This window comes from Dunckerocampus dactyliophorus, chromosome 2 (assembly GCF_027744805.1).
Source record: "Dunckerocampus dactyliophorus isolate RoL2022-P2 chromosome 2, RoL_Ddac_1.1, whole genome shotgun sequence".
Lineage (NCBI taxonomy): Eukaryota > Metazoa > Chordata > Actinopteri > Syngnathiformes > Syngnathidae > Dunckerocampus > Dunckerocampus dactyliophorus.
In genome coordinates, this window is record NC_072820.1 from 18,912,637 (window position 1) to 18,934,429 (window position 21,793).

Consider the following 21,793-nt stretch of genomic DNA (forward strand, 5'->3'; position numbering starts at 1 on the left):
ATTTATTCTCCCATGGGTTTTCCTCCTTAAGAGCAGCGTGCAAGGTAGCTTTGTCATCCTGCAGAGCCCTAACATCCTTGCATAATGCTCTATTTTCTTTCATAGGGTTTTTAGCTTCCTTAAGAGCAAGGTCTGTGGACTCGATTTTCATTTTTTAAACATAAACCAATATCGTCAAAGTGATTACAAACATGTCAAATTTAAATTCTTTTCTTCTACTTCAGAGGTTTCGAGCAGTGTAAAAATAATACGACTGGGGATCCACTTACTTTCTGGACCATATTTTGATGATTTTTCTTCTCACCCAAGACACTGTTTGCACTCTCAATGCAGGAAGTAAAAATCAAGTGATTTTGAAAAATGTTTTTCTTTATTTTTCTCAAGCTGGCACCTCTCAGGGGAGGCCCCTCACACTGTTAAAACCCCAACTTCTATGAGTCAAGTGTTTACGGGTGAAAACAAAGATGGCCGCCTGTTCTAAATGTCACAGAATAATGTCCATTAGTACTTCCATTCTTCATTACTTTATTCCTGGTCTACGCCGTCAGGTCGTTGTTCTCGTAGCGTTCCTGGTCATACACCTCGGCCGCCACTCTGCGACCACCAAACCAGCGCCGGTCCAGGGCCCGAATGGCTTGCTTCATCTCATCTGTGTCACAGAATTCCACGAAGATCTTGATGATGACATCAGCGTCATCCTCCTCACCCTGACGCTCCTGGTAGATGATGACCCGCTTCACCTGACCGAACTTCCCGCATTCCTCAGTGACCTCGCCCTCCAGGTCATCGTCCATATCGTCTGGCCCGACCATGTTCCTCAGAACCATGACACGGGACTAAAGGGAGAGACCGGATCACACATCATATTATGCAACAGCTTCAACTTTCCCATGCAAGTATCAACGGTCCAACCATTCCCAATGTATAACCAATATGATTCCAATGCATTCCCAATATATACTGAATATAATCCCAATGTAGTCCCAAACAGAACTGGATTCACTGTCTAGCCTTTAGCCTGGTCGTCAGGCTAGCGCTACTACCACTTCTGTAGTCCAGAAGAATTTGTCTCCTGTATTGTCTTCAGTTTGTACTGCTTTGTCAATGGCCCCCAACCTCTGGACCAAAAAGACCAGGTGGACAAGTACCTCCTGCTTGTGGAACATCTTCCTCATCACTACGTGTCTGGTGCCGTGCTCCTGCTGGCCGAGCGCTTCTGTGGCGCCGTCTTGCTGCACCTCCTGACCTTCTTTCCTAAACAGTGGTGGCACCGCCAAGACTGGATTCACCAGACCCACGTGAGACAATCCAGGTCGTGCTGGAGTCACGCCTGAAACATTTATGGTTAAACACCACAGGACTACAGGGCCAGAACCAGAACATCAGGTCCACCAACCCCAGTAGAACACAAGCCAAATGGAAGAGTATGAAAGAGTATGTTCCTTCCTTGATTTCAAATGAGCTGATGACATGGGAGAGAGCGTCGCATGATGTGCTTGTGAGCTAGGGGGGCGGGGCACAGTTCCCACCTGTGATGACACCTGGAGCCTGAGCCGCCATGACAGCCTGAGGGAGTCCGGTCAGAGCTCCTAATACCGACACTCCCAATGGATCCTGAAAGCAACGCCCGACATGTGAAATACTGAGGACAAGCCAGAACCAGAATCAGAACTACAGAAGGCACTGAACTGGACAGGACCGGGCTTCCTGTAGTCTCCCCCAGACTCCCCTCTCCAAAGACCACCTGAAGACATTACCTGTGCAGTGATTTTGGCAGTGGCGGCACTGGGGAGGCCTCCAGGTTGGGTGGGTGTGAGTAACGGTAAAGGTGGAGTCACGGCCTTCCCCACGCGGAGTAACTGGCCACCAAGGTCAAACAGATTCATGGAGGCCACGGCATCCAGAGCAGACTGCGGTTTCTCGTACTCTGGAGATCAAATGGCCAACATGTCATGCAACCGCCTTGTTGGTGATGATGTCTCACGCGTCTCACCAATGAAGCCGTAACTCTTGTGGCGGCCTGTGGTCGGCTCGCGAGCCAACATGCACGACATGATCTTCCCGAAGGCCTCAAACACGCTCCTGATGTCGGACTCTGAGAGGTTGGGGTGCACGGATGCCACATAGATCCTGTTGAAGGCCCGCGCTTCCTCCGCCAGCTGGTCAATGATTGGCTGAGCTTGGCCGATGTTACTGGGCCGGCCCACCTGCGGCAAAGATGACCACCTCACAGTTGGGAGACCATCAAGTTCAAATGTTCGACTGTTGTTAAGCAGACCAGTTCAAATATTAAAATGAAACTAGTTCAAATGTTGTTAACAATACTGTTCAAATGTTCGACTGTTGTTAAGCAGACCAGTTCAAATATTAAAATGAAACTAGTTCAAATGTTGTTAACAATACTGTTTAAATATTCAAATGTTGCTCAGGCGACTAGTTACAATATGGTGAGTAGTTGAAATCAGACCTTAATACTGCGTCCACCAAGGACCACAGAATTCATTTGCTGGAGCGCCAGATGAGCCGCTTCTGGCATTTCGTACTCCACGAATGCGAAACCCTGTACACATTAAGAATTTCTGTCAGATTCATTTGAATTGTTTTATTTTCTACTTTCATAACTGTCACTAGTTGCTATATTGGCGCCGACCTTGTGTTTCATAGTGACAGAGTCCCAGGACATGTCGATGCTTCTGATGGGTCCAAAGGGGATGAAGGCCTGCCTGATTGTGTCCTCTCCCAGCTCATAGTAGATGGAACCAACATACACACGACACATGATGGCGAGGGCCCGCTGACGCTGTGCCGCCACCTCAACAGAAACACATAGTGATACTGTTGTTCTGTTACATCAAATATGATTAAACATTTGATTGACAAGGAGGAAAAAAAAATCAAACTTACTGACTGCAGAGGAGAAAGTTCTCCTAAACCCATGGATGACATCTGAGACATCAGAGCACTGTTAGCCTTTCTCACAGCTGGTTGCTACAGGTGTGCGTGTACAGGTGGATGTACGTACCTGAAGGCTGGTGAGCTGCTGCTGCTGAGCCAGCGTCTGTTTGACTAGAGCATTCTTGATGCTCTGCTCCATTGCATACTTCTTTGCCTGATGAGAGAAATCAGCCAGAGCACACTTTGTACACCCAGCTGATGTTGATGCTTTGCTACTTTATTACATTGTGAACGACAGTGACAAGTCATTCAAGAGTGTGCATGAATTGAATTCCCACGTGCCGGCTAATAAATAATCCAGTATATACAAAATTACCTTCTGCAGCGCCTCCTGCTGGTTGGGTGTGAGCGTAGGCAGGCCCAGCCTTGTGTTGCCCTGTCCATTCTCCATTACGAGCATGCGCAGACACACCAAGTTTCCATGGCAATGCCACAACGTGGAAGTCTTTTTTTCCCCAGCTTCCGTTTACACTTTTAACGGTCTCTCATGTGAGGGAAGCTCCACTCCGTCAACTTACCAAGTTTCAACATACTAACAGCACCTGTTCACATGCCAATAACATAAACCTTGTCGAGGAGCCGCAACTAACAGAGTCACCCACTTCGCTGCAGTATTCAAACATTCTTTCCAGCGGACCAGTCCGTCAAAGCAGCAGTTCTTTATTGGAATCCTTGTGTTCTGGATGTTTAAAAGTGATGTTCAGACAATATGCACGGCACGAGCTGGCTGTCGGTGAGGTTAGCATTAGCTTAGCATGTCTCCGTCTGAGGAACGTCCACAGAGAACCAGTCTGGTAGTCTTATCGGACACACCGTTGGCGCCATAAACTTCTCCTTCATTCCAGCCGAACTCAGTTTTGTGTGCTCTGTCCAAACAGGCGTGTATATCTGCCGTGTGAGCATCAAAGTGGACAAGCGTGATCAGCAACCAAAGCAACTACGTTACTTCCGTTGTCTGGAGTTTCTCAATAAAAGACTTTTCATCAACTTACTTATTACTTGTTTCCATACGTTTTGTCTTCTTTTATAGGTTTAGGATTTAATATATTTACAATTTAAATATTTCACTTTAGCTTCGTATGTACAGATAGTATCTGTCATAACATCAGATTGCAATGTTGCCATGTGGGGGAATAACAAATTGTCGTACCAGATCTTAAAATTGTCCCATTTTGAGGAATTACTCGATACATACTTGATTTGACGTCGCTCAGAACCATCTGCCACAGTGAATCACTACCACAGACCGTGTATTGTATACCTTATAATGCAGTTCTACATCTAAATAAACTAAAAGCACTGTTGTAAAAAAAAAACAAAAAAAACCTGCTACTGGCAGAACAGCGCCCCCGCTTGGCTGTAAAGAGGCACGTGAATCGGGGCTACTAGCCATGTGTTGAAGGAGTCAAAATATCATACATTGGGGTATTTTTGGAATTGTTAACGCTGTCAGGTTGTGATGTGCAGTGTTGGGAGTAACAGTGCTAAAAATAATAGTTAGCTAGAGAATGCAATTTCAACTCCGTCAAGCTGAAGATGAGCTGAAGCTGTACTGAAATGCTGTTGAAATGTATGATTGTTGAAATGTAGAATGAGTGTACAAATATTTTAGAAGATGAGCTGAAGCCGAACTTAAATGGTGTTGAAATGTATGAATGTTCAAATGGAGCATGGATGTCTAAATTTGTTACATGAAGGTAGAAATGAGTGGAAATGTAGAAAGAATTGGAAAAACGGTAGTAGAATGTAGAATGAATGTAAAATTTTGTAGTCTATGCGGAATTGTGCTGGAATGTAAAATGAGCGCAGGAAGAGTGTGAATGACTTAAAGAATGCTAGCAATGCTAACATTAAAATGGTAACACCTAGCATAATACTGCTAAGTGTTGATGTATGTCTAACCATTAAAATAACAGCAAATGTTAGTATGCTAACATTAACATGTAAGCTAACATGCTAATATTAGCACGTTAACAATGCCAACATGTTAAAATTAGCATGCTAACACCTAGCATGACAGTGTTTATATATGTGTCTACCGATGAAAATAGAAACAAATGCTAGCAAGCTACATATTAAATGGCTAAACGTATTAAATGTTATCATGCTAGTAATGCTAACATGCTAACGTTAACATACTAACACCAAGCATGATAGCGCTAAGTGTTTATATATGGGTCTATCTATGAAAATTGATAATAATGCTACTCTGCTAATGTTAGCGTGCTAGCAATGCTAACATGCTAGCATTAACACCTGGCATGATAACACAATATACCGGGGCTGCTAAATGTGCCGAATGAGTTTAGAAGTTTGACTTTGGAACGGTCGGAATCAGTTGAGAAATGTGGAAGTAGATAGAAGTCTTTAAATCAAAGGCATTTCGCATTCCGAAAAACTGGAATGTCAAGAAAAGTGGGAATTCTTGTTATGAGGAAAATGCCATGATTGTCCTTAATTAGTTGAATGCTTTGATGTTGGAATGGTGTAAGTCAGGTGAGAAATGTGGAAGTAGTTAGAACTTTTTAGACCAAAGGCATTTTGTGTTTTGGCTAATAGCGCAATTGTCCTGACTTTGCTGAATGAGTTGATGTAGGAATGAGGTGAATCGTTCAAGAAGTGTGGCAGTAGTAGCAGGTTTTAGCAAAAAGGGTGAATTTTGGGAAAACTTTGAATTTTTGTTCAGTATAAATATCAGGAGTCTGAATGTCGTGAACGTGTTGAACAGTTTGACGTTGGAATGGCTCGATTCGGTTGAGAAATTGAATTGGCCATCCACTGGAAGAAGCCCATTGTAACAAAGCAGCATGAGGAAAACATTTAAATTTTGCAAAAATTTGGAATTTTTCGTACTGTGGCATGATTGGCCTGACTTTGTTGAATAGTTTGATGTTGGAATGAGGTGAATCGAATGAGAAATGTGGAAATAGTAGCATCTTGATAAAGGTAACTGGTGTTACAAAAAAAAAAATTTGTGAAATACTAACAATGTTTTCATTTGAAAAATAGATAGAATTAATGTCCTCAACGTGTTGAACAGTTTGATGCTGGAATGGCTTGAATCGGTTGAGAAATAGAAACACGGAGAAAAGAGAGCACACGTTGCGTGAGTAAGTGGAACATTTTTGTGTTGAAATATTTGGGATAAGTTGAAAAATGTGGCGTGTGGAAGCGGCTGAAAAACCAGAAGGAATAAAAAAGAAGAATTGGTGCAGAATTTTATAAGTGTGAATGCCTTTGAAGGCACTCACACATAATAGTTACTAACGTCGTATTGTTTTCCAGTAACTGGTAATCTATTTATACTCACAAAAAGTTATGCACAACTGTTGTGTGTTAAATGTGTTAAGAATTGAACATGCTGGACATGTGCATTCAAAATTAGAGAAGCTCAAGTTAAACATTCTAGGTTGATCCTGAAATGAGAATTGCAAGTCACAAGCTCGCTGCAACGCTAAATCCGGATGTTTACATATTTCAAAGTTTTTCAAAAAAAGTAAGGCATTTCTTTCCTGGGAAGTAATTGCATTTCTGAAGGACTATTTGGATTACTAATTCAAATACCTTTTGGGAAAGTGACTAGTAACTATAACTTAATACTTTTTTTTAAAAGTAATTTGCCCAGCAATGGTGATTTGTTGTTTATGTAGCTTCATGTTAGCCAATATATCTCTGCCAAATACTAAGCATGATCGTTTTAAGTTTAAAATTAACTTGCTTTCTTGAAGCTTTTAATGACTGACAGATAACTGACCTTTTATGTTACAATAACACATGCTGGTTAGCATGTTTCAGGAACATGTGATTAGTCTTATCTGTTTTTTGCAAAAGCTTTGGTTAGCAAACCTCACTGAAACAGCATTAGCATAAATTAACATGTTCTCTTCTTCTTCTTCTTCTTCTTCTTCTTCTTCAAAACCATCAAGTAGAACAAGCAGAAAGAACCTTCCAAGTGCATCAATTCATGACTGCTCAGTGTTAAAGGTTCTCAAAGGTTCTTTTGGGTTCTAGAGCTCATAACTGCTTTGGAGCAAAAAGAAAAGCTTGTTTACTGTAGTGTTCACTCATCTAGCAAAAGACGTCAGAACCTTGATTTAGAACAGACTTCTAGGAGACGATGAAAGGATTCTTAGCCTTTCGAGGGAGATGGTCCATGCCCGAAGTGGTTCTAGAAGGGCATTCCTCCAGAGATCTGGCGGGCAACTTGCTCATCCTGGCTCTCCTCCTTGTCCTTTCTCTCCCGGTTCCAGTCCTTGAGTCCCGCGGGCAGTGTGGTGTCCTCGTCCTCGCCTCCTGTTCCCTCCACCATCTCCTCGTACGTTGACTTTTCCGTGAATGGGCGTTTGCCCAGCAGCTCTATCATATCGTTTTTGTCCAGAACCTCCTTCTCCAACAGCCGCAAGGCCACCTTCAGGAACACAAAAACATAGAAACTGTAGAAATAAAATTAAACACTAAAAAAAACAGCAAAAATGGGAAAAATAAAGCAAAAAAGTTGCAATGTAAAGACAAAAGCTGACATGTTGACAATAATAATAATAACACAAAGCTTTGACTTTAAATATATGTAAATAGTTTTTTTTTTGAGAAGCATTTTTATAAAATAAAAAAGTTTGGACATCCCTGCCACAGACTGAGGATTGGAACGTTTGTTTTATTCTGGGTGCTCTGCTCTGTTGTAGGGCCTCACTCATAAAACTTTGCAGGGATTCCATCCTAAAACATTGCATTCTCGCAAACCTCAGAATCTGCGTATGGTAGAAAATATTCAAATCTATAAAACCATGCAGCGCACACTTGTACGCAGTCTTCTTATTATAAATTTCACCTGTAGTGAATTGCACACAAGAAGCTTTGAAGGAGCATGTGCAGTACTATCAACGATGGAACACCATCCGTAGTCTCATTAGAAGCATGCCCCGACGTTGTCAGGCATGCGTACAAGCACGTGGGGGCCACACAAACTACTGAGAATCATTTTGAGTTGCTACAATGACATTTTAGCAAAATGGACCAGTGTGCTGCATAATTTTTTTACTTTCATTTTTGGGGTGTCTTTGATTTCCCCCTCTATAGGATGATCATTTTAATTTCTATCAAATTATGTGGCATCAGTTTGTTACTAATACATCACCTACTTATTATCAGGAAAGATATTCAAGATCATTTTCCCCCCAGTTTAGATCTGATGTGTTTTCGAAGTGTTCCTCTAATTTTTTGAGCAGTGTTTCTGGTTTTTTCTGCATCTTTAGTTTTTTGAGTAATAAATCTCCTATATCTCCTATGTTTTTCTTTTTACAGGCATTTTGCAGGCCCTTTGTCATCTGTGGCTGATTCCACCTCTTTAAAAAGACAGTGCTTATCGTAGAACTTCCAGTAAATATTTACAAAGTGTTCATATGCTTCATCCACATAATTTTCACTGTACACACACTCCCATCATTGTTCTTCCAAATGTTTCTTAAAAGATGTATGCTTTTCTCGGTGAGTAGTCTTTGGAAAGTCCTTTTGTCTTCCATCTTTCTCTTTTTATAGTGTTCATTGTAAACGCTAAACATTGGAAGATGGTCACTGATATAATTATTTAGCCGACCACTAGTTGTGTTGTTATCAAAATCATTAGTGAATATATTATCAATTAGCGTTGCACAATGGTCTGTTACTCTGCTTGGTCTGGTGATTTTAGGATATACTTTAGACTCAAACTGTACATTGTATCTATGAAGTCATCTACGTATTATCCTTTGCTTATTTGGATTCAGAAGATCAATACTGAAGTCTCCACAAAGAGGCTTATTCGAAAAATATTATTTTCTGGCTGATGTCTGTGAAGGTTGCTTTGATCCAGTCCTCAAAGAATTCAATGCTTAACTTGGGTGTTCTATATAAACAACTTAGTAATACGTTTTTGCTTTTTTGTTTACAGATTTACATCGTTATGCATTCTAAAATGTTATCAATTACAAATGACATGTTCTTTAACACGTACACAGCCACTCCTCTTACACATTTGTTATTCCTGTTGATGCAGTTCATTTTATATCCTTCCAGTTCCAAATCCATGCCCTTTTCAGCATCAATCCAAGCTTCTGATATTGACATTACTTTAAAGGGTTCCCTGAACTGACCTGAATATTGTCCGATGTTGTTATAATTTGCGTGCAAACTTTTGCTGTTTATGTGGATAATTGACAACTTATTGTCGATATTAAGGTTATTATTGTATTGTTCTTCTCATTCAGTCATTTCTGATATGAGAAAAAAAAGCTTGTGTCCGGATCTATATCTTTCTCCAATTCCAGTTAGTTGTGGTCTGGAAAGCAAAAGGTTTCCAATTGGAAATCTTCTTGTCCAGCAAACTTTTGTGTTGTATTTTGAGTGTCATTAAATGTAGATAAATGGGTTTCTAAATCCAGCGCTTCTTGTTGATCAGTACCTTGAGACGTGCTGTTGTCAAATGATAATGAATGTAATCCTTCCCTCTGTATCATTCTTGTCTGTAAATTATGTCCCTTTTCCTTGTTGTCTTGGTGATACGATCTTTAGTATTTTTTCCAGGTCCTTGATTTCTTTGACAGCAAGCACTCTGGCCTCTGGTCCTCCATTTAACTTGATGTAAATTTTGCAGGAGTTTTTGTGGGCAATGTCAGCGTTGCATTTTGCCAGATGGTCATTCATGTAGAACAGGGGTTACCAACATGGTGCCCGTGGGCACTAGGTAGCCCCCCACAACCACATGAGGCACCCGCAAGCCTGCTTTTTATTCAGGTTTTTAATAATGTGAGGACACTAGAAAGAAATGCATTCTGAAATATAAAATGTGAGTTATGGAGACCAACATTTTGTTAATGTTCTGGTAAAATAAGCATATTCAGTTTGCTGGGGTTACAATAAGCTATGAAAATAAATGTCACAAAAGTGAGTAGCTCTCCGCCATTTTCATTTTGTAAAAGTAGCTCTCACAAGAAAAACGCTGGAGACCGCTGACGTAGACGTTTCTTCCTTTCAGCTTCTTTCCCTGTTTCAGCCGTGCAGCTTTGAATTTCCTGTCGGTGAACTTAACGATAATGACGGATGTGGTGTTGTTTCTGCCACACGTTGGGTTGCAAGTATCTATGGTGTGGATGTCTACGTCTACCTCCTTTGAATGTAAAAAGTTGTCAATTTGCTGCTTCGTCTTCTTAAAGAGCGGCGCTCAAGGCAGTATTTTTATCCTTTAATACCTCGATTTTGTTGCGCTCTTCTCTATTTTCCTCACTCGGGTGTTTAAACCTCCTCTTGAAGACTGTCGTTCTGCAGGTTTACAGCTTCAATGTACTTTTGCAAGTTTTTCAGCTGATGTCGTACTTCTGTCACATTATCTGCATTATTTTCCAAGATTTCCTGTTGTGAAGCGCTCATTCGCGTAAACAATAGATTTTTTCAAGCCATTAAATAAGCTGAAAAAGCTGACACGGCGTAAATGTCACCCATTTTTACATTTAAAAAAATGTGAGTATGTAATTTAGGCCAATTTTTTTCCTGGTTTGGAATTCTGTAGTTACTGTCTAACGGGTCGCTTTCTCTGTTTCCTTAAAGTCCGCTCTGTCTACAAACCTGACGCATGGCTGCGTCTTGACTCATTTGCATACTAACAGTGATTGGATGTTTACTGAGGGGGCGATTTGGGCTATGAAGATACATGCAGCACAGCCACGAAGATGACAGATGAAGGGTGCTGTCTTGTGCTTTTTCTGGTGGAGTTTTCATCTCTAAAATTTTGATTTAGGGGTGCAAGCCATTTATTTAGGAGAGCGCTGCCCCCTGCCCCTTGCCCCAGTTTGGGGCCCCCTGGAAATCTTGCAGCACCAGGCAATTGCCTGTTTGCCTAATGGTGGGTCCGCCCCTGGTGGTCGCTGATTCCCATATCTGAAAAACTTGGTGTGAGTTCCATGCATGGGTGAAAGAATGCGGATTAAATTGCATAGAATTTTCTTGCAAATAACAATGTTTGTCGTGAAATATGCTTAAGTATGTTTCACCCCTGCTGATGCAACTTTTTTGTGTACAGGAACCTTTACAAATACCTTTTCTACCTCGTCCTTTTTGTCAGTCAAAAGGTGCTGAGTTCTCTGGTATGCCTCGCTGATAAGGCTCCGGACCTCTGTGTCGATAAGGCGTGCAGTGGCTTCACTGTAAGGTTTCTCCAGAACCATCTCGCCCTGCCGAGGCAAATCAAACGACACCTGGCCAACTTTGGGATTCATCCCAAACTGGACAATCTGCCAACAGACAAGGGTTAAAAGAATGACGACAAAGTCCCAGCCTGGTCAACACACTTCGATGTGTCTAACACACTACAAGTTGACATAGTAGTCACATACTTACGGCTAGCTGTGACCTCAGTCTTTGCCACGCCCACAGAGGCAATAAATCATGCAATTAATTCAACCTTGTGACCTCTGACCTGGGCATAGGCGCTCTGGGTGACCTTGCGGAGGTCGTCCTGTGCTCCGGTTGTGATCCTGCCGAAAAAGATTTCCTCAGACACTCGTCCTCCCAGCGTCATGCACATGCGGTCCATTAGCTGCTCCTTGGTGTACAGAAACTGTTCTTTGGGCAGGTACTGTGCGTAACCCAAGCCACGCCCCCTAGGGATGATGGACACCTGGACAGAGTTGGACACCTTCCAAAGATGTTCTCTCACACGACGGAAAGTTTGCGGACCACCGGCCAACCTTCAGCAGCGGGTCGGCATGCTCCAGGAACCAGCCAGCGACCGCGTGGCCGGCCTCGTGATACGCCACAGTCTTCTTCTCCTCAGGCTGAAGAACCTGGGTCTTCTTCTCCAGGCCTGAAGCAGCGCAAAGAACAAGTGGCACAACAGGTGGGCTTAGAGGAACAGTTCCAGAACGTGCTGGAGGTCATGGGCTGACGGCACCTTACCTCCGATGACTCTCTCGATGGCCTGCTCAAAGTGCTTCTGCTCGATGGCATCAGAAAGGTGTCGAGCGGCGATGAGAGCCGCCTCGTTACAAACGTTAGCAATGTCGGCGCCTGGCAACAACACTGAGGTGACTCTTTGAGAGCACAAGGTGCCCGCGTGTGCACACAGATATTTTTTTACCTGAGAAACCAGGTGTGAGTGCCGCCATCTTGCGGGCCAGGGCATCTTTATCTGTGATGGGGTCCAGTTTAAGAGGACGCAGGTGGACTTTAAAGATGGACACTCGTCCTTTAATGTCAGGAGGACCTGAAACAACATCAAATACTAAGTACCTCTTCTCCTCACCCCAATTTTCACAGGCAACAATTGCCTGCCAGCTCACCGATGTATATCTGCCTGTCAAAACGCCCGGGCCTCAGCAGCGCTGGGTCCAAGATGTCCGGTCGGTTGGTCCCTGCCAGAACCACCACATTGGTGGCAGTGTTGAACCCTGGCAACACAAAGGACCTCACATTTTAAAAACAGATCCTCACACCATGCTCATTATTATGCCAATTTTCAACCACACCCCCCCCCCCACACACACACACACACAAAAAACAACAACATACAAGTAGTAACAATCCTAAAAGCCCCATGCATAATGGAGCAAGAGCAGGGCTTGAGACTGGTATCTCAGTTCTTAAGGAGAGATGTTCCTCTGAGCGGGACACTGACAACCTCTCTGACATCTCTCCTTACTTATAAGTGTGTGTGCGTGTATGCATGCATGCGTGAGTTGTAAAGCATGCAGAGTAAATATACACTGTATACAGCACAATGAAAATAGACCACCAGCGAACCCACCGTCCATCTCGACCAGAAGCTGGTTCAACGTGTTCTCCTGCTCGCTCTGACCCCCAAAGTTTCCTCGTCCCCGCTTACGGCCCACAGCATCAATTTCATCGATGAAGAGGATACAGGGTGCGTTCTTCCTCGCCATGATGAACAGATCTCTGACCTGCACAGAAAATGACTTTAACATTCCTGCAAGACAGGAAGTCCAGTACAGTAGATGCCCCTACAACGTAAATAATCAGTTCCAACAACGTTTACGTTATAGGGTTTTTACGTTATGCAAAGCAGAAAATACATGTATATAGCCTAATCCGTTCCAAGATCTTCCCAAACTCACCCCTTTGGCCCTTGAAAACATTCAAGAAGAGATTTCAGTGCGTGCGGACTAGTTTAAGGGCAACTACGATGAGGAAGGGAGGTTGAAGGGAGAAGCCTGTCTCTCACACAAACTCACGTACGCGCTGAATAAGTCAGCCAATGAGATGAGAGCGTAGGCGGTGCCCGATAATCAGCCAATGAGAGCGTGAAGCGTCAGAAGGCGTCACCAAGTGTACTACGTTAGTCATGGAAAATGTTTCCCTCTCTCTGTCGCACGAGCTATTCAAATCTAATTTCTGAACTTGCACCGACTTGATGCTTTACGTTATATGGAATTTCTTACGTAATACGATGCAAAAACTTTACATAAATTCTTTACATTCAGTGGAATTTACGTAAAAGAAGGTTTACGTTATGCGAGGTACTACTGTATATTGTATGTGTGTTTGTGTTCCTCACCCGGGCAGGGCCCACACCCACAAACATTTCCAAGAACTCGGAGCCGTTGACGGTGATGAAGGGCACATTGGCCTCGCCCGCTGTCGCCTTGGCCAGAAGAGTCTTTCCTGTCCCCGGGGGCCCCGTCAAGATGGCTCCCTGGGAATGGAGAGGAGTGTTGTCAAAGGTGTGACCCAATGACCCCATTCCAGATCTGACCCCGACCTGACCCCTGAGCTCACCTTGGGAATTTTAGCACCCAGGTCCTGGTACTGTTTGGGGTTCTTCAAGAAGTTGACAAACTCCATAATCTCCAGCTTGGCTTCCTCGCAGCCGGCGACGTCTTTAAACTTGACATCAATTTCATCCTTCAGGATTTTGGCAGTGGTCTCACTGACGCTGAACAGGCCGCCCATGCCGCGGCTTGGTCGGCCCCCTGCTGCTGGACCACGGCGCAGCATGAAGAGCAGGAAGCCAATTATGAGAGCAGTGGGGAGCATGCTCAGTAAGAAGGTCCTGAAGCACAAAGACCAGTCAACAGCAAAGTGGGGCCAAAAAGCCTGAGCAGAGGTGAAGAGGGTCCTCACCCGTCACTCTCTGTGGAATAAACCACAGGTAGGCGGCTCTCGCCCTCAATGCCGAGCTCATACTGGGCGCTCTCCAGGTTCCGCTCAAACGTGTCCACACTGCCGATGTTGAACCACACGTACTGCTAGAGGACCAAAACCCAGAGGCACAGATCATGGATTACTTCCTATCTAACTAGCCACTAATCATTATTGTGTCTCAATTGGTGCTGAACAGGACAGTGGGTTCAAAATAACATTAGCAACTCTGTCCTTTGCTGGTTTGGAGTAAGAAAGAAAAAAGGTTGGCTTGTTTCACTCACCCCCTCTGCTGGTGCCTTACCCGGAGAGAAAAGCACTTTGACGTAACGCTTGTTGACAACCTCCAACTTGTCTACCTGGAGGGGGAGGAGCCACACATCACTTGCAAATCATTGTTGACATTATTGTTGTTAAAAACACTTTGCTTAAGGCCTCACCACTCCTTTGGACAGGAAGTTGTTCACAAAGTCCTTCCATGTGACCTCTCTGCCTCCATCTCTGAAAAGGAAGTAGTAAGTGACGGCAGTCCAGAAGGCCACTCCACTCAAGAAGTACATCCGGAACTCCTTTTCATCCCAGGGAATGTCTCCCTAGAACCAAAGTCCAGTTTAAAACTTTTATCATTATCTTTTCTCATCTATTTACTTTATTACAGGGAGATCATAATTATTTCTCATGTATTTGTTTTATTATGGGCCGATCCTGATCATTTCTCATCATTACGGAATGATTACAGAAGAAAGGATCCCAAATTACTTGTCAGTGGAAGAAGGGAATGAAATTATAGACAGGAATCCCAACTAAGTTCCTCACTGGTGTGACAAAAAAATAAATAATTGATATTATTGATATTATTATAATAACAGTAAAGCAAAAACATCAATTGATTGTAATGGAATCGAAATGGACACAATAAAAAAGGTCATTTACGAGATCACAGAACCATTGTCGTCCATCAGCAATTTATCATTTGGTACTGGTATATTTCTAAACAAAATTAAAATAGCTAAGTAGTACCAATTTTCAGAACTCGAAACAAACATTAATTCACTAACCAGCGATCAGTTTCTTAGTGCTTCAATTTTCAAAAAATCACTTAAAAACCTTTCAACAGGTTAGATACACACAGCCAATGTGGATACAGAGCGAACATTTCAACGTCCATGGCATTAATTGAAATTACCAATACTATAGACTGCAGAGAGTGCGCAGCTGCAGTATTTGTAGATTTAACAAATGCATTTGATAATCACAACATTTTAATTAACAAACTGGAAAGGTATGGAATCAGAGGGTTAGTCTTGAACTGGATAAAAGTTACTTGGCAAACTAGTAGCAATATGTGAAGCTAGGAGAATATATATCTGCTTGCTATAACTATATCATGCAGCGTACACCACGGGTCAATACTGGGACCACAACTGTTCAACCTATACATTAATGACATTTGTAAAGCCACAAAAGACCTAAAGCTAGTATTATTTGCTGATTTAAAAAAAAAAATCACAGAATAAATGACTATACTAAAAAGATGGTTTGATAAAGATGGTTTGATAAAAACAGACTATCCCTTAACCTAAGTAAAACCTAATAATGTTATTCCGTAATAGCAGAAAGGGTACAGAAAACAAATAGATGGTGTGGACACTGAGATTTCTAGGCCTTATAATAGACGACAAAATCAGTTGCAAATCCCACATTAACAATATACAACATAAAGTGGCAAGAAATACTTCTATACTGAATAAAGCAAAATTTGTTCTGGACCAAAAAGTACATCATACTCTCCATTGTTCTGTGGTTTTACCATAACTAACTTATTGTGTGGGGAAATAGCTATAAAAGTACACTTCACTCACTAACGATTGACGACGAGTTACGATAATCCATAATGCTACTTATAGGAGAACACACAAACCCTTTATTCCTAAAATCACAATTATTGAAATTTGTTGGCCTGGTAAACCTTCAAATAGCTAAAATTATGTATAAAGCAAAAAATAACCTGCTACCCAAAAATCGTAATACAATTCCTCTCATCAAGAGAGAAGAAATCTTAATATCTTAACACGTACACGCTCGCTTAATGCTAAAAAAAACCTTCAGCATATCAGTATGTGGAATCAAATTATGGAACGGTTTGAGCTACGAACTCAAACAATCCACTAAAATGGCAAATTTCAAGAAACAGTACAAGCAGTTGATGTTTACAAACCATAAGGTAGAAGAATCCTGAATCACAGGGAAATACAAAGCTATGTCATATGACCACTGCACTTTATTCATACAGATTTATAAACCTCAACTTTATTCTAACACATTGTTATATTACTTTATTATTTTCTCATGTTATTTCAGAACTGGCAAAGGGCACATGTTGAACAGGAAAATAACAAATGTATTAGCAATTGATGTGAAACAAAGAGGGTGTAGGCTTCTATAAACTCTGCTTCTTCCTACTCCTTTTGGACATGTGGAATTGTGAATTGTGATATGTGATGTATTCCGAAGTAAAACATATGTATGATCAAATAAAATCAAACCATTACCATTACCATTAAAATAATCTATGTACTTTATTAGACTTGGACAGACTTTATTGATCCACAAAGGAAACTGCTTGGTTACAGTAGCTCAATTGCAGGAGAAAAAGAAAAACACTCTTAAATAAAATGCAGTGTAATTTGAATAAAATATAATAAAATAAAAAAGAATATAAGATAAACAAGCTTTCCACATTTACAACTAGTCTGTAAAAATATAAGTAAACACAAGTATAATAATGTTGTGAATTGTCTTTTACAGACAGAGGTGAGGTATTGAATGAAGTGCTGTAGCGTTCACTGTGGGAACGCAACTGGAGGAGTCTGTTGGACAATGAGCTCCGTTGCCCCTCTATTGTCTGCTGGAGTTGGTGGGTGGGGTAGTCCATGATGGAAAGCAGTTAGTCCAGTGTCCTCCTGTCGCTCACTATTACAAAGGCCTCTAAATGAGTGCCTATAACTTGTTCGGCTTTCTGGATCAGTTTGTCCATCCAGTTTATGTCCTTTTTGCTGGTGCTGCTCCCCCAACAAACCACAGTAAAGTACAGGGCCCTGGCTACCACAGACTGATAGAAGATCTCCAACAGCTTGCCGCACACATTTAAGGACCTAAGCTTCCTCAGGAAGTAGAGTCTACTCATGCAATTCTTGTAGACAGCATTGCTGTTGTCCTTCCAGTACAGTCTGCAGTTAATGTGAACTCCCAAGTACTTGTTGTAGTCCACTACTGCCACCTCCCGGCCCTGAATGGTGATGAGCTCCACTGGAGTGACCTTCCTCCTGAAGTCGATCACTAGCTCTTTGGTCTTGTCCACATTCAGGAGCAGGTGGCTTGCCTGGAACCACTCTACAAAGTCAGCGATCACTGTCTTGTCCTCCACCCCCTGTCTATCTCTGATACACCCAACCACTGCAGGGTGTTCAGAGAACTTGTGCATGTGGCAGGACCCAGAGCTGTACTGGAAATCATAGGTGTACAGAGTGAACAGGAATGCAGACAGGACAGTCCCCTGCGGTGCCCCTACACTACTGACCATAGTATCAGACAGGGAGCTCTCCAGCTGCACAACTGGGGCCTGTCAGACAAGTAATCAGTAATCCAGGAGACAGTGGATGAGCTGACACCATCCTGAGCAGCTTCTCGCTCATCAGAAAGGTTTGGATTGTGTTAAAGGCACTGGAGAAATCAAAGAATATGATCCTCATGACATGCGCTCATGACATTCAGCTTGTTGGCTCTGGACCCCTATCCTGCGGCTTGGCCTTAATGCTGAAGCTAGTGATCATCTTCATGCCCTTCCACACGTTCCAAGTGTTGTTCTGCTGGAGATTGGCCTCTAGCTTCCTCCTGTAGACATCTTTATACTCCCTAAGCTTGACCTAAAGTGGCCACTGTATCCTCTTCCACTGTATCTCTATCTAAAGATCTGAAGGTCTGCTTGTTTTATTCAGCAGATCCTTCAGCAGGCTGGTGATCCTCTGGGTGTTTGGCCTGTTGCCTAGCAATAGTGGCGTGGCTCATATCATACGCCGCAGCCTCGTCCACTGAGGGAGGGACGTAAACGCCAATGGAGATCACAGAAGTAAACTCCCTTGACAATAAGGGCACATTCCCATAGCCAAAAGTTCAATGTCCAGCATACAGACACACTCTTTAACAGTAATATGTCTGGAATTGCACCACCTCTCATTCACCAAAACATTAATCCCGCCGCTCAGGAGCGTGTCTCTATCCGCCCATAAGGTCTTGAAGCCGGGTACTGATGCGCTATGGTCCAGGAAGTCTGCATGCAGTCAGCTCTCCGTAAAGTACATGACACTGCTCACAGCGTATTCCCGCTGAGTCCGAATGAGAGCGCATTACAGAAGGACATTGGAGCATGAAGTTAACAACCACAATGACTTCCTGTACATTGTTTGTTGGAAGATGTAAAAAAGGAAAAAAAAAACTCCAAAATGTGGCCATGAGGTGCCATTCAAGATCAGGTGAAGGTAGCAATAATATACTATTACGTCCCAACTGTTTCAGGTTTATTTTAGAGACGTCTGCAGTTTCAGCTAACTGGCTGACAGGATTCAGATTTTATGTGCTGTCAATCAAGGGCCATATGATATTGCAGTACAGCACACTGTTCAGGTGGTGGCACTCTTTCACACTGACCTTCTGCAAGCGGCTGTACCAGTGTGACTCCTTTCGACCTCCTTGTTTTCCTCCTCCCCCACCACTTCCTGCTCCTTCCCCCCCAGTTCCTCCTCCTTCTGACTTTCCCGTCACTCTAGGAGCGTCGGCAGCTTTGCCGTCTGTCAACAAAAAATGTGCACATGACAAAAGTTTCCCACTTAAATGAAGATTTAAAATACGCTTTTTGCATGGAGTCAGTGTTACCATGGCAGCACATTTGACAAACTTTAAAGTGTCACATTTGTGTGATTCTGACATCCAACTTGCTAGAAGGCCACTAGCAACTAGTTAGCATTGTTATCTTACATCGGAGTTAGCTTAGCTCGTGGTTAGTTTAGTGTGGGGATTAGTTTAGCTGGATGTACATACACCCTTGTGTCCCCTTAGTGAAGAGATGCCATCACATTGGCAGTTTTATGGTTCCTGACTTGGTGTCAAGTCAATCAAGTGTCACCTTTGGCTTCGGATTGGCTCTCTTTGGAGTTTTTTTGACTGTCGGGAAAATACTTCTCAAATCCTACACACAAACACAAACACACATGTCCATAAATGTTTGTATTTTTAGAAAGTGTGACGACAGAGAAGAAGAAGACATACCTTTAGGTGGTCTGGAGGTTAGACTCCTGCATGCCACCAGCAGCTCACTCAGCAGGATCTGCCCACTCGCCACCTGTCTTGTCACCTGCCGGACAAAGTCACAACTGTTCAGCACCTATATGTATGTACAGTGCCTGACAAATGTCTTGTCACTTATCCAAGCTGTAGGAACAATAAATAACTTCACTTTTAGTTGCTCATTTGGAAATTGCTTATATGAAAAGGCAAAAGTCATTAGATTATGCTTATTATAGCAAAATAAGCGTCCTCCTTCATCTAACCCCAAACTTGCTCAATGATGTTCATGTCTGGTGTCTTGACCATCTTCATTATCGGGAACTTTGATGTGGAGGCTGAAGTATGAGAATGAGCCATCCCGCTGAAGAATTAGCCTTTTCTTGTGATGTGGAAGGTAATGGCCGGCATATATTTTTTTATACTTTAGGCTGTTGATGTTACCATACACTCTACAGATCTCTTGCTCACCCCCATAATGGATGTAACCGCAAGCCATGATATTCCTCCACCAAACTTGACAATTTTTTGGGTGAATCTTGGGTTCATGCGGGTTCCAACAGGTCTTCCAACAGTATTTCCAACAGTATTTGTGGTGATTGGGATACAGTTTAATGAATAATTCCTCTGAAAAAAATCAACCTTCTGCCACTTTTCCAATGTCCATCCTTTCTGCAAGCTGTGGGCCTTGGCAAATGCAACACCATTGTTTAGCTCCCTCTAAATTCTCGGCGCCGTTATCTTCGAAATTACAAAAGAGGGCAAATTCTTCAGCAAAATGGCGCTCCTTTTCACACTTCAGCCTCCACATCAAAGTTCCCGGGTACTCCGGTTTCCTCCCACATTCTAAAAACATGCATGTTAGGTTAATTGGCAACTCTAAATTGTCCACATGTATGAATAGGAGTGTGTCTATATGTTCCCTGCGATTGGCTGTCAACCAGTCTCGGGTGTGCCCCACCTCTTGTCCGAATTCAGCTAGGATAGGCTCCAGCATACCCACGACCCTATTAAGGATAAGACACATAGAAGTTGGGTGGATGGTTATTTGAGTCACTGCTGAGATGTATGGATGGAGTCCTCCAAGCTGGAAGTCATAGACAATATTTTTTTTCGAACAATATTAATTCTTCTTACATTATTTTGGTATGCGATTGTCCAAGCAAATACAAGATATAAGACTATATTAAATAATACTACACTATCGTATAATATAATAAGCATAATCTAGAGGCTTTTGCCTTTCATATAAGCAATTTCTAATTACAAACGAGTACCTAAAAGTGAATTTATTATTTCTTGTTCCTATGACCTGGATAAGCGACAAGACTTTTGTCAGGTACTGTATACTCTATGTGCAGTATGTCTAACAGTCCAAAGTTTGGCCAGGGTGACCTGCAGGATGCATCACCAGACAATGTGGGTGATGGTTTGGATGCATTGTGTGGTCAAAGTAGATGAGGTTTCCAACAGGAAGCTCTCCAAAAACTCACCGTTTGTGTGTCATAAAGTCTTAAATGAAACATGATGAACATGTCTTTAGACAACACAACATAACAAAAAGACTTTACAGTACATTCATTCAGTGTTTTTGAGGGGCCATCTGCTCTCTTGCTAGCAGTCACACAAATAAAACAGAAGAACACTGTCACATTAACTGTAAAATAAATTGTAAAAAAAAAAAAAAACGCTTCCTTCAAAGTTATGTTAGTTGTCCTGATTTTGGTGCAAATAGCAGCAAAATAAAGAGAGACGAGAGCTGTCCTATCTATCTAGGCTGACAGGTGTGTGTCCCACCTAGTCTTTCAGCATGAACTGATGAAGCCTGCTTGGATGAAAGGCAGTATGGTATCCTTACATTATATTATTATGGATGTGATTTTATGTGAACAAGACAACGTTTTAAGTTTCATCTGTGCAGGCATGCCCCCAACGGTACATTAATTTAAACATAACCACATTCATTAAATTCCAAATCCTGTACGTGTTGACGATACTACTCAGAATGTCACTCACATAGTCCATGTCGAGCGCACTGATAAAAAAAAACAATGAAGGGTCATAAATCGGGTTCGTTTAGGAGATTGTTACCTAAGATAGCAGTTAGCTAGTCCACCTACCAGCCTCCTTGTGGCGAAGGAAGGTGCCAGAAGAAGCCGCAAATTGTTAATGCAGCCCGCCGACAACCGCAAGTAGCGGTGAGCCATGGTCACACTGACCAACAAAGCAGCAACACAAGGACGGCAACTTTAAAAACAGCTCAGGTAAAACATCAATGTTCCGGAATCATTCTACTCCCCCATGTTTACTGCACTAGGTTACCTCTTCTTCGCTTACGTGTTCGTCTTCTTCGTGGGAGTAATGTTCAACCGTA

General features: G+C 42.5%; 2 protein-coding genes across 5 annotated transcripts; both read right to left on the reverse strand.

Annotated features, from left to right (window-relative positions):
* Nucleotides 1-371: 371 nt before the first annotated feature.
* Nucleotides 372-4,005, reverse strand: puf60a (poly-U binding splicing factor a). The gene is made up of 10 exons (XM_054769194.1): nucleotides 3,272-4,005; nucleotides 3,023-3,109; nucleotides 2,905-2,946; nucleotides 2,651-2,812; nucleotides 2,468-2,560; nucleotides 1,994-2,207; nucleotides 1,758-1,927; nucleotides 1,530-1,614; nucleotides 1,149-1,330; nucleotides 372-836 (listed from the first exon to the last, which is right to left on the reverse strand). Exons 1-10 carry the CDS (start codon nucleotides 3,353-3,355, stop codon nucleotides 537-539), a joined length of 1,419 nt encoding a protein of 472 aa, XP_054625169.1. The 5' UTR covers nucleotides 3,356-4,005; the 3' UTR covers nucleotides 372-536.
* Nucleotides 4,006-6,333: 2,328 nt separating this feature from the next.
* On the reverse strand, nucleotides 6,334-21,770 carry afg3l2 (AFG3-like AAA ATPase 2). 4 transcript variants are annotated; one of them, XM_054769191.1, is made up of 18 exons: nucleotides 21,540-21,673; nucleotides 21,436-21,454; nucleotides 19,405-19,489; nucleotides 19,262-19,324; nucleotides 18,787-18,926; nucleotides 14,520-14,672; nucleotides 14,364-14,438; nucleotides 14,062-14,186; nucleotides 13,717-13,990; nucleotides 13,496-13,633; nucleotides 12,728-12,881; nucleotides 12,264-12,371; nucleotides 12,062-12,187; nucleotides 11,881-11,991; nucleotides 11,673-11,788; nucleotides 11,402-11,602; nucleotides 11,022-11,216; nucleotides 6,334-7,363 (listed from the first exon to the last, which is right to left on the reverse strand). In XM_054769191.1, the coding sequence occupies exons 2-18, from the start codon at nucleotides 21,442-21,444 to the stop codon at nucleotides 7,124-7,126; spliced, it is 2,313 nt and encodes a 770-aa protein (XP_054625166.1). In that variant the 5' UTR covers nucleotides 21,445-21,454; nucleotides 21,540-21,673; the 3' UTR covers nucleotides 6,334-7,123. The 4 variants fall into 4 exon arrangements, with proteins under 4 accessions (XP_054625166.1, XP_054625165.1, XP_054625163.1 ...); XM_054769190.1 differs by lacking the exon at nucleotides 21,436-21,454 and having other exon boundaries at nucleotides 14,062-14,183; nucleotides 21,540-21,770; XM_054769188.1 differs by lacking the exon at nucleotides 21,436-21,454 and having other exon boundaries at nucleotides 6,339-7,363; nucleotides 21,540-21,770.
* Between the last annotated feature and the right edge of the window lie 23 nt (nucleotides 21,771-21,793).

Bases quoted from the DNA above. Each gene is read 5' to 3' on its own strand.
- puf60a (XM_054769194.1), bottom strand. From the start codon at position 3,355: ATGCTCGTAATGGAGAATGGACAGGGCAACACAAGGCTGGGCCTGCCT. The intron at 2,947-3,022 runs GTACGTACATCC...CTGATGTCTCAG, and splicing joins AGCAGCTCACCAGCCTTCAG to ATGTCATCCATGGGTTTAGG. The intron at 1,331-1,529 runs GTGGGAACTGTG...TAAATGTTTCAG, and splicing joins GGCTCCAGGTGTCATCACAG to GCGTGACTCCAGCACGACCT.
- afg3l2 (XM_054769188.1), bottom strand. From the start codon at position 21,626: ATGGCTCACCGCTACTTGCGGTTGTCGGCGGGCTGCATTAACAATTTG. The intron at 18,927-19,261 runs GTGACACTTGAT...TTTTGTTGACAG, and splicing joins GAGCCAATCCGAAGCCAAAG to ACGGCAAAGCTGCCGACGCT. The intron at 12,372-12,727 runs GTGGGTTCGCTG...TTGTGTTGCCAG, and splicing joins GCTTCTGGTCGAGATGGACG to GGTTCAACACTGCCACCAAT.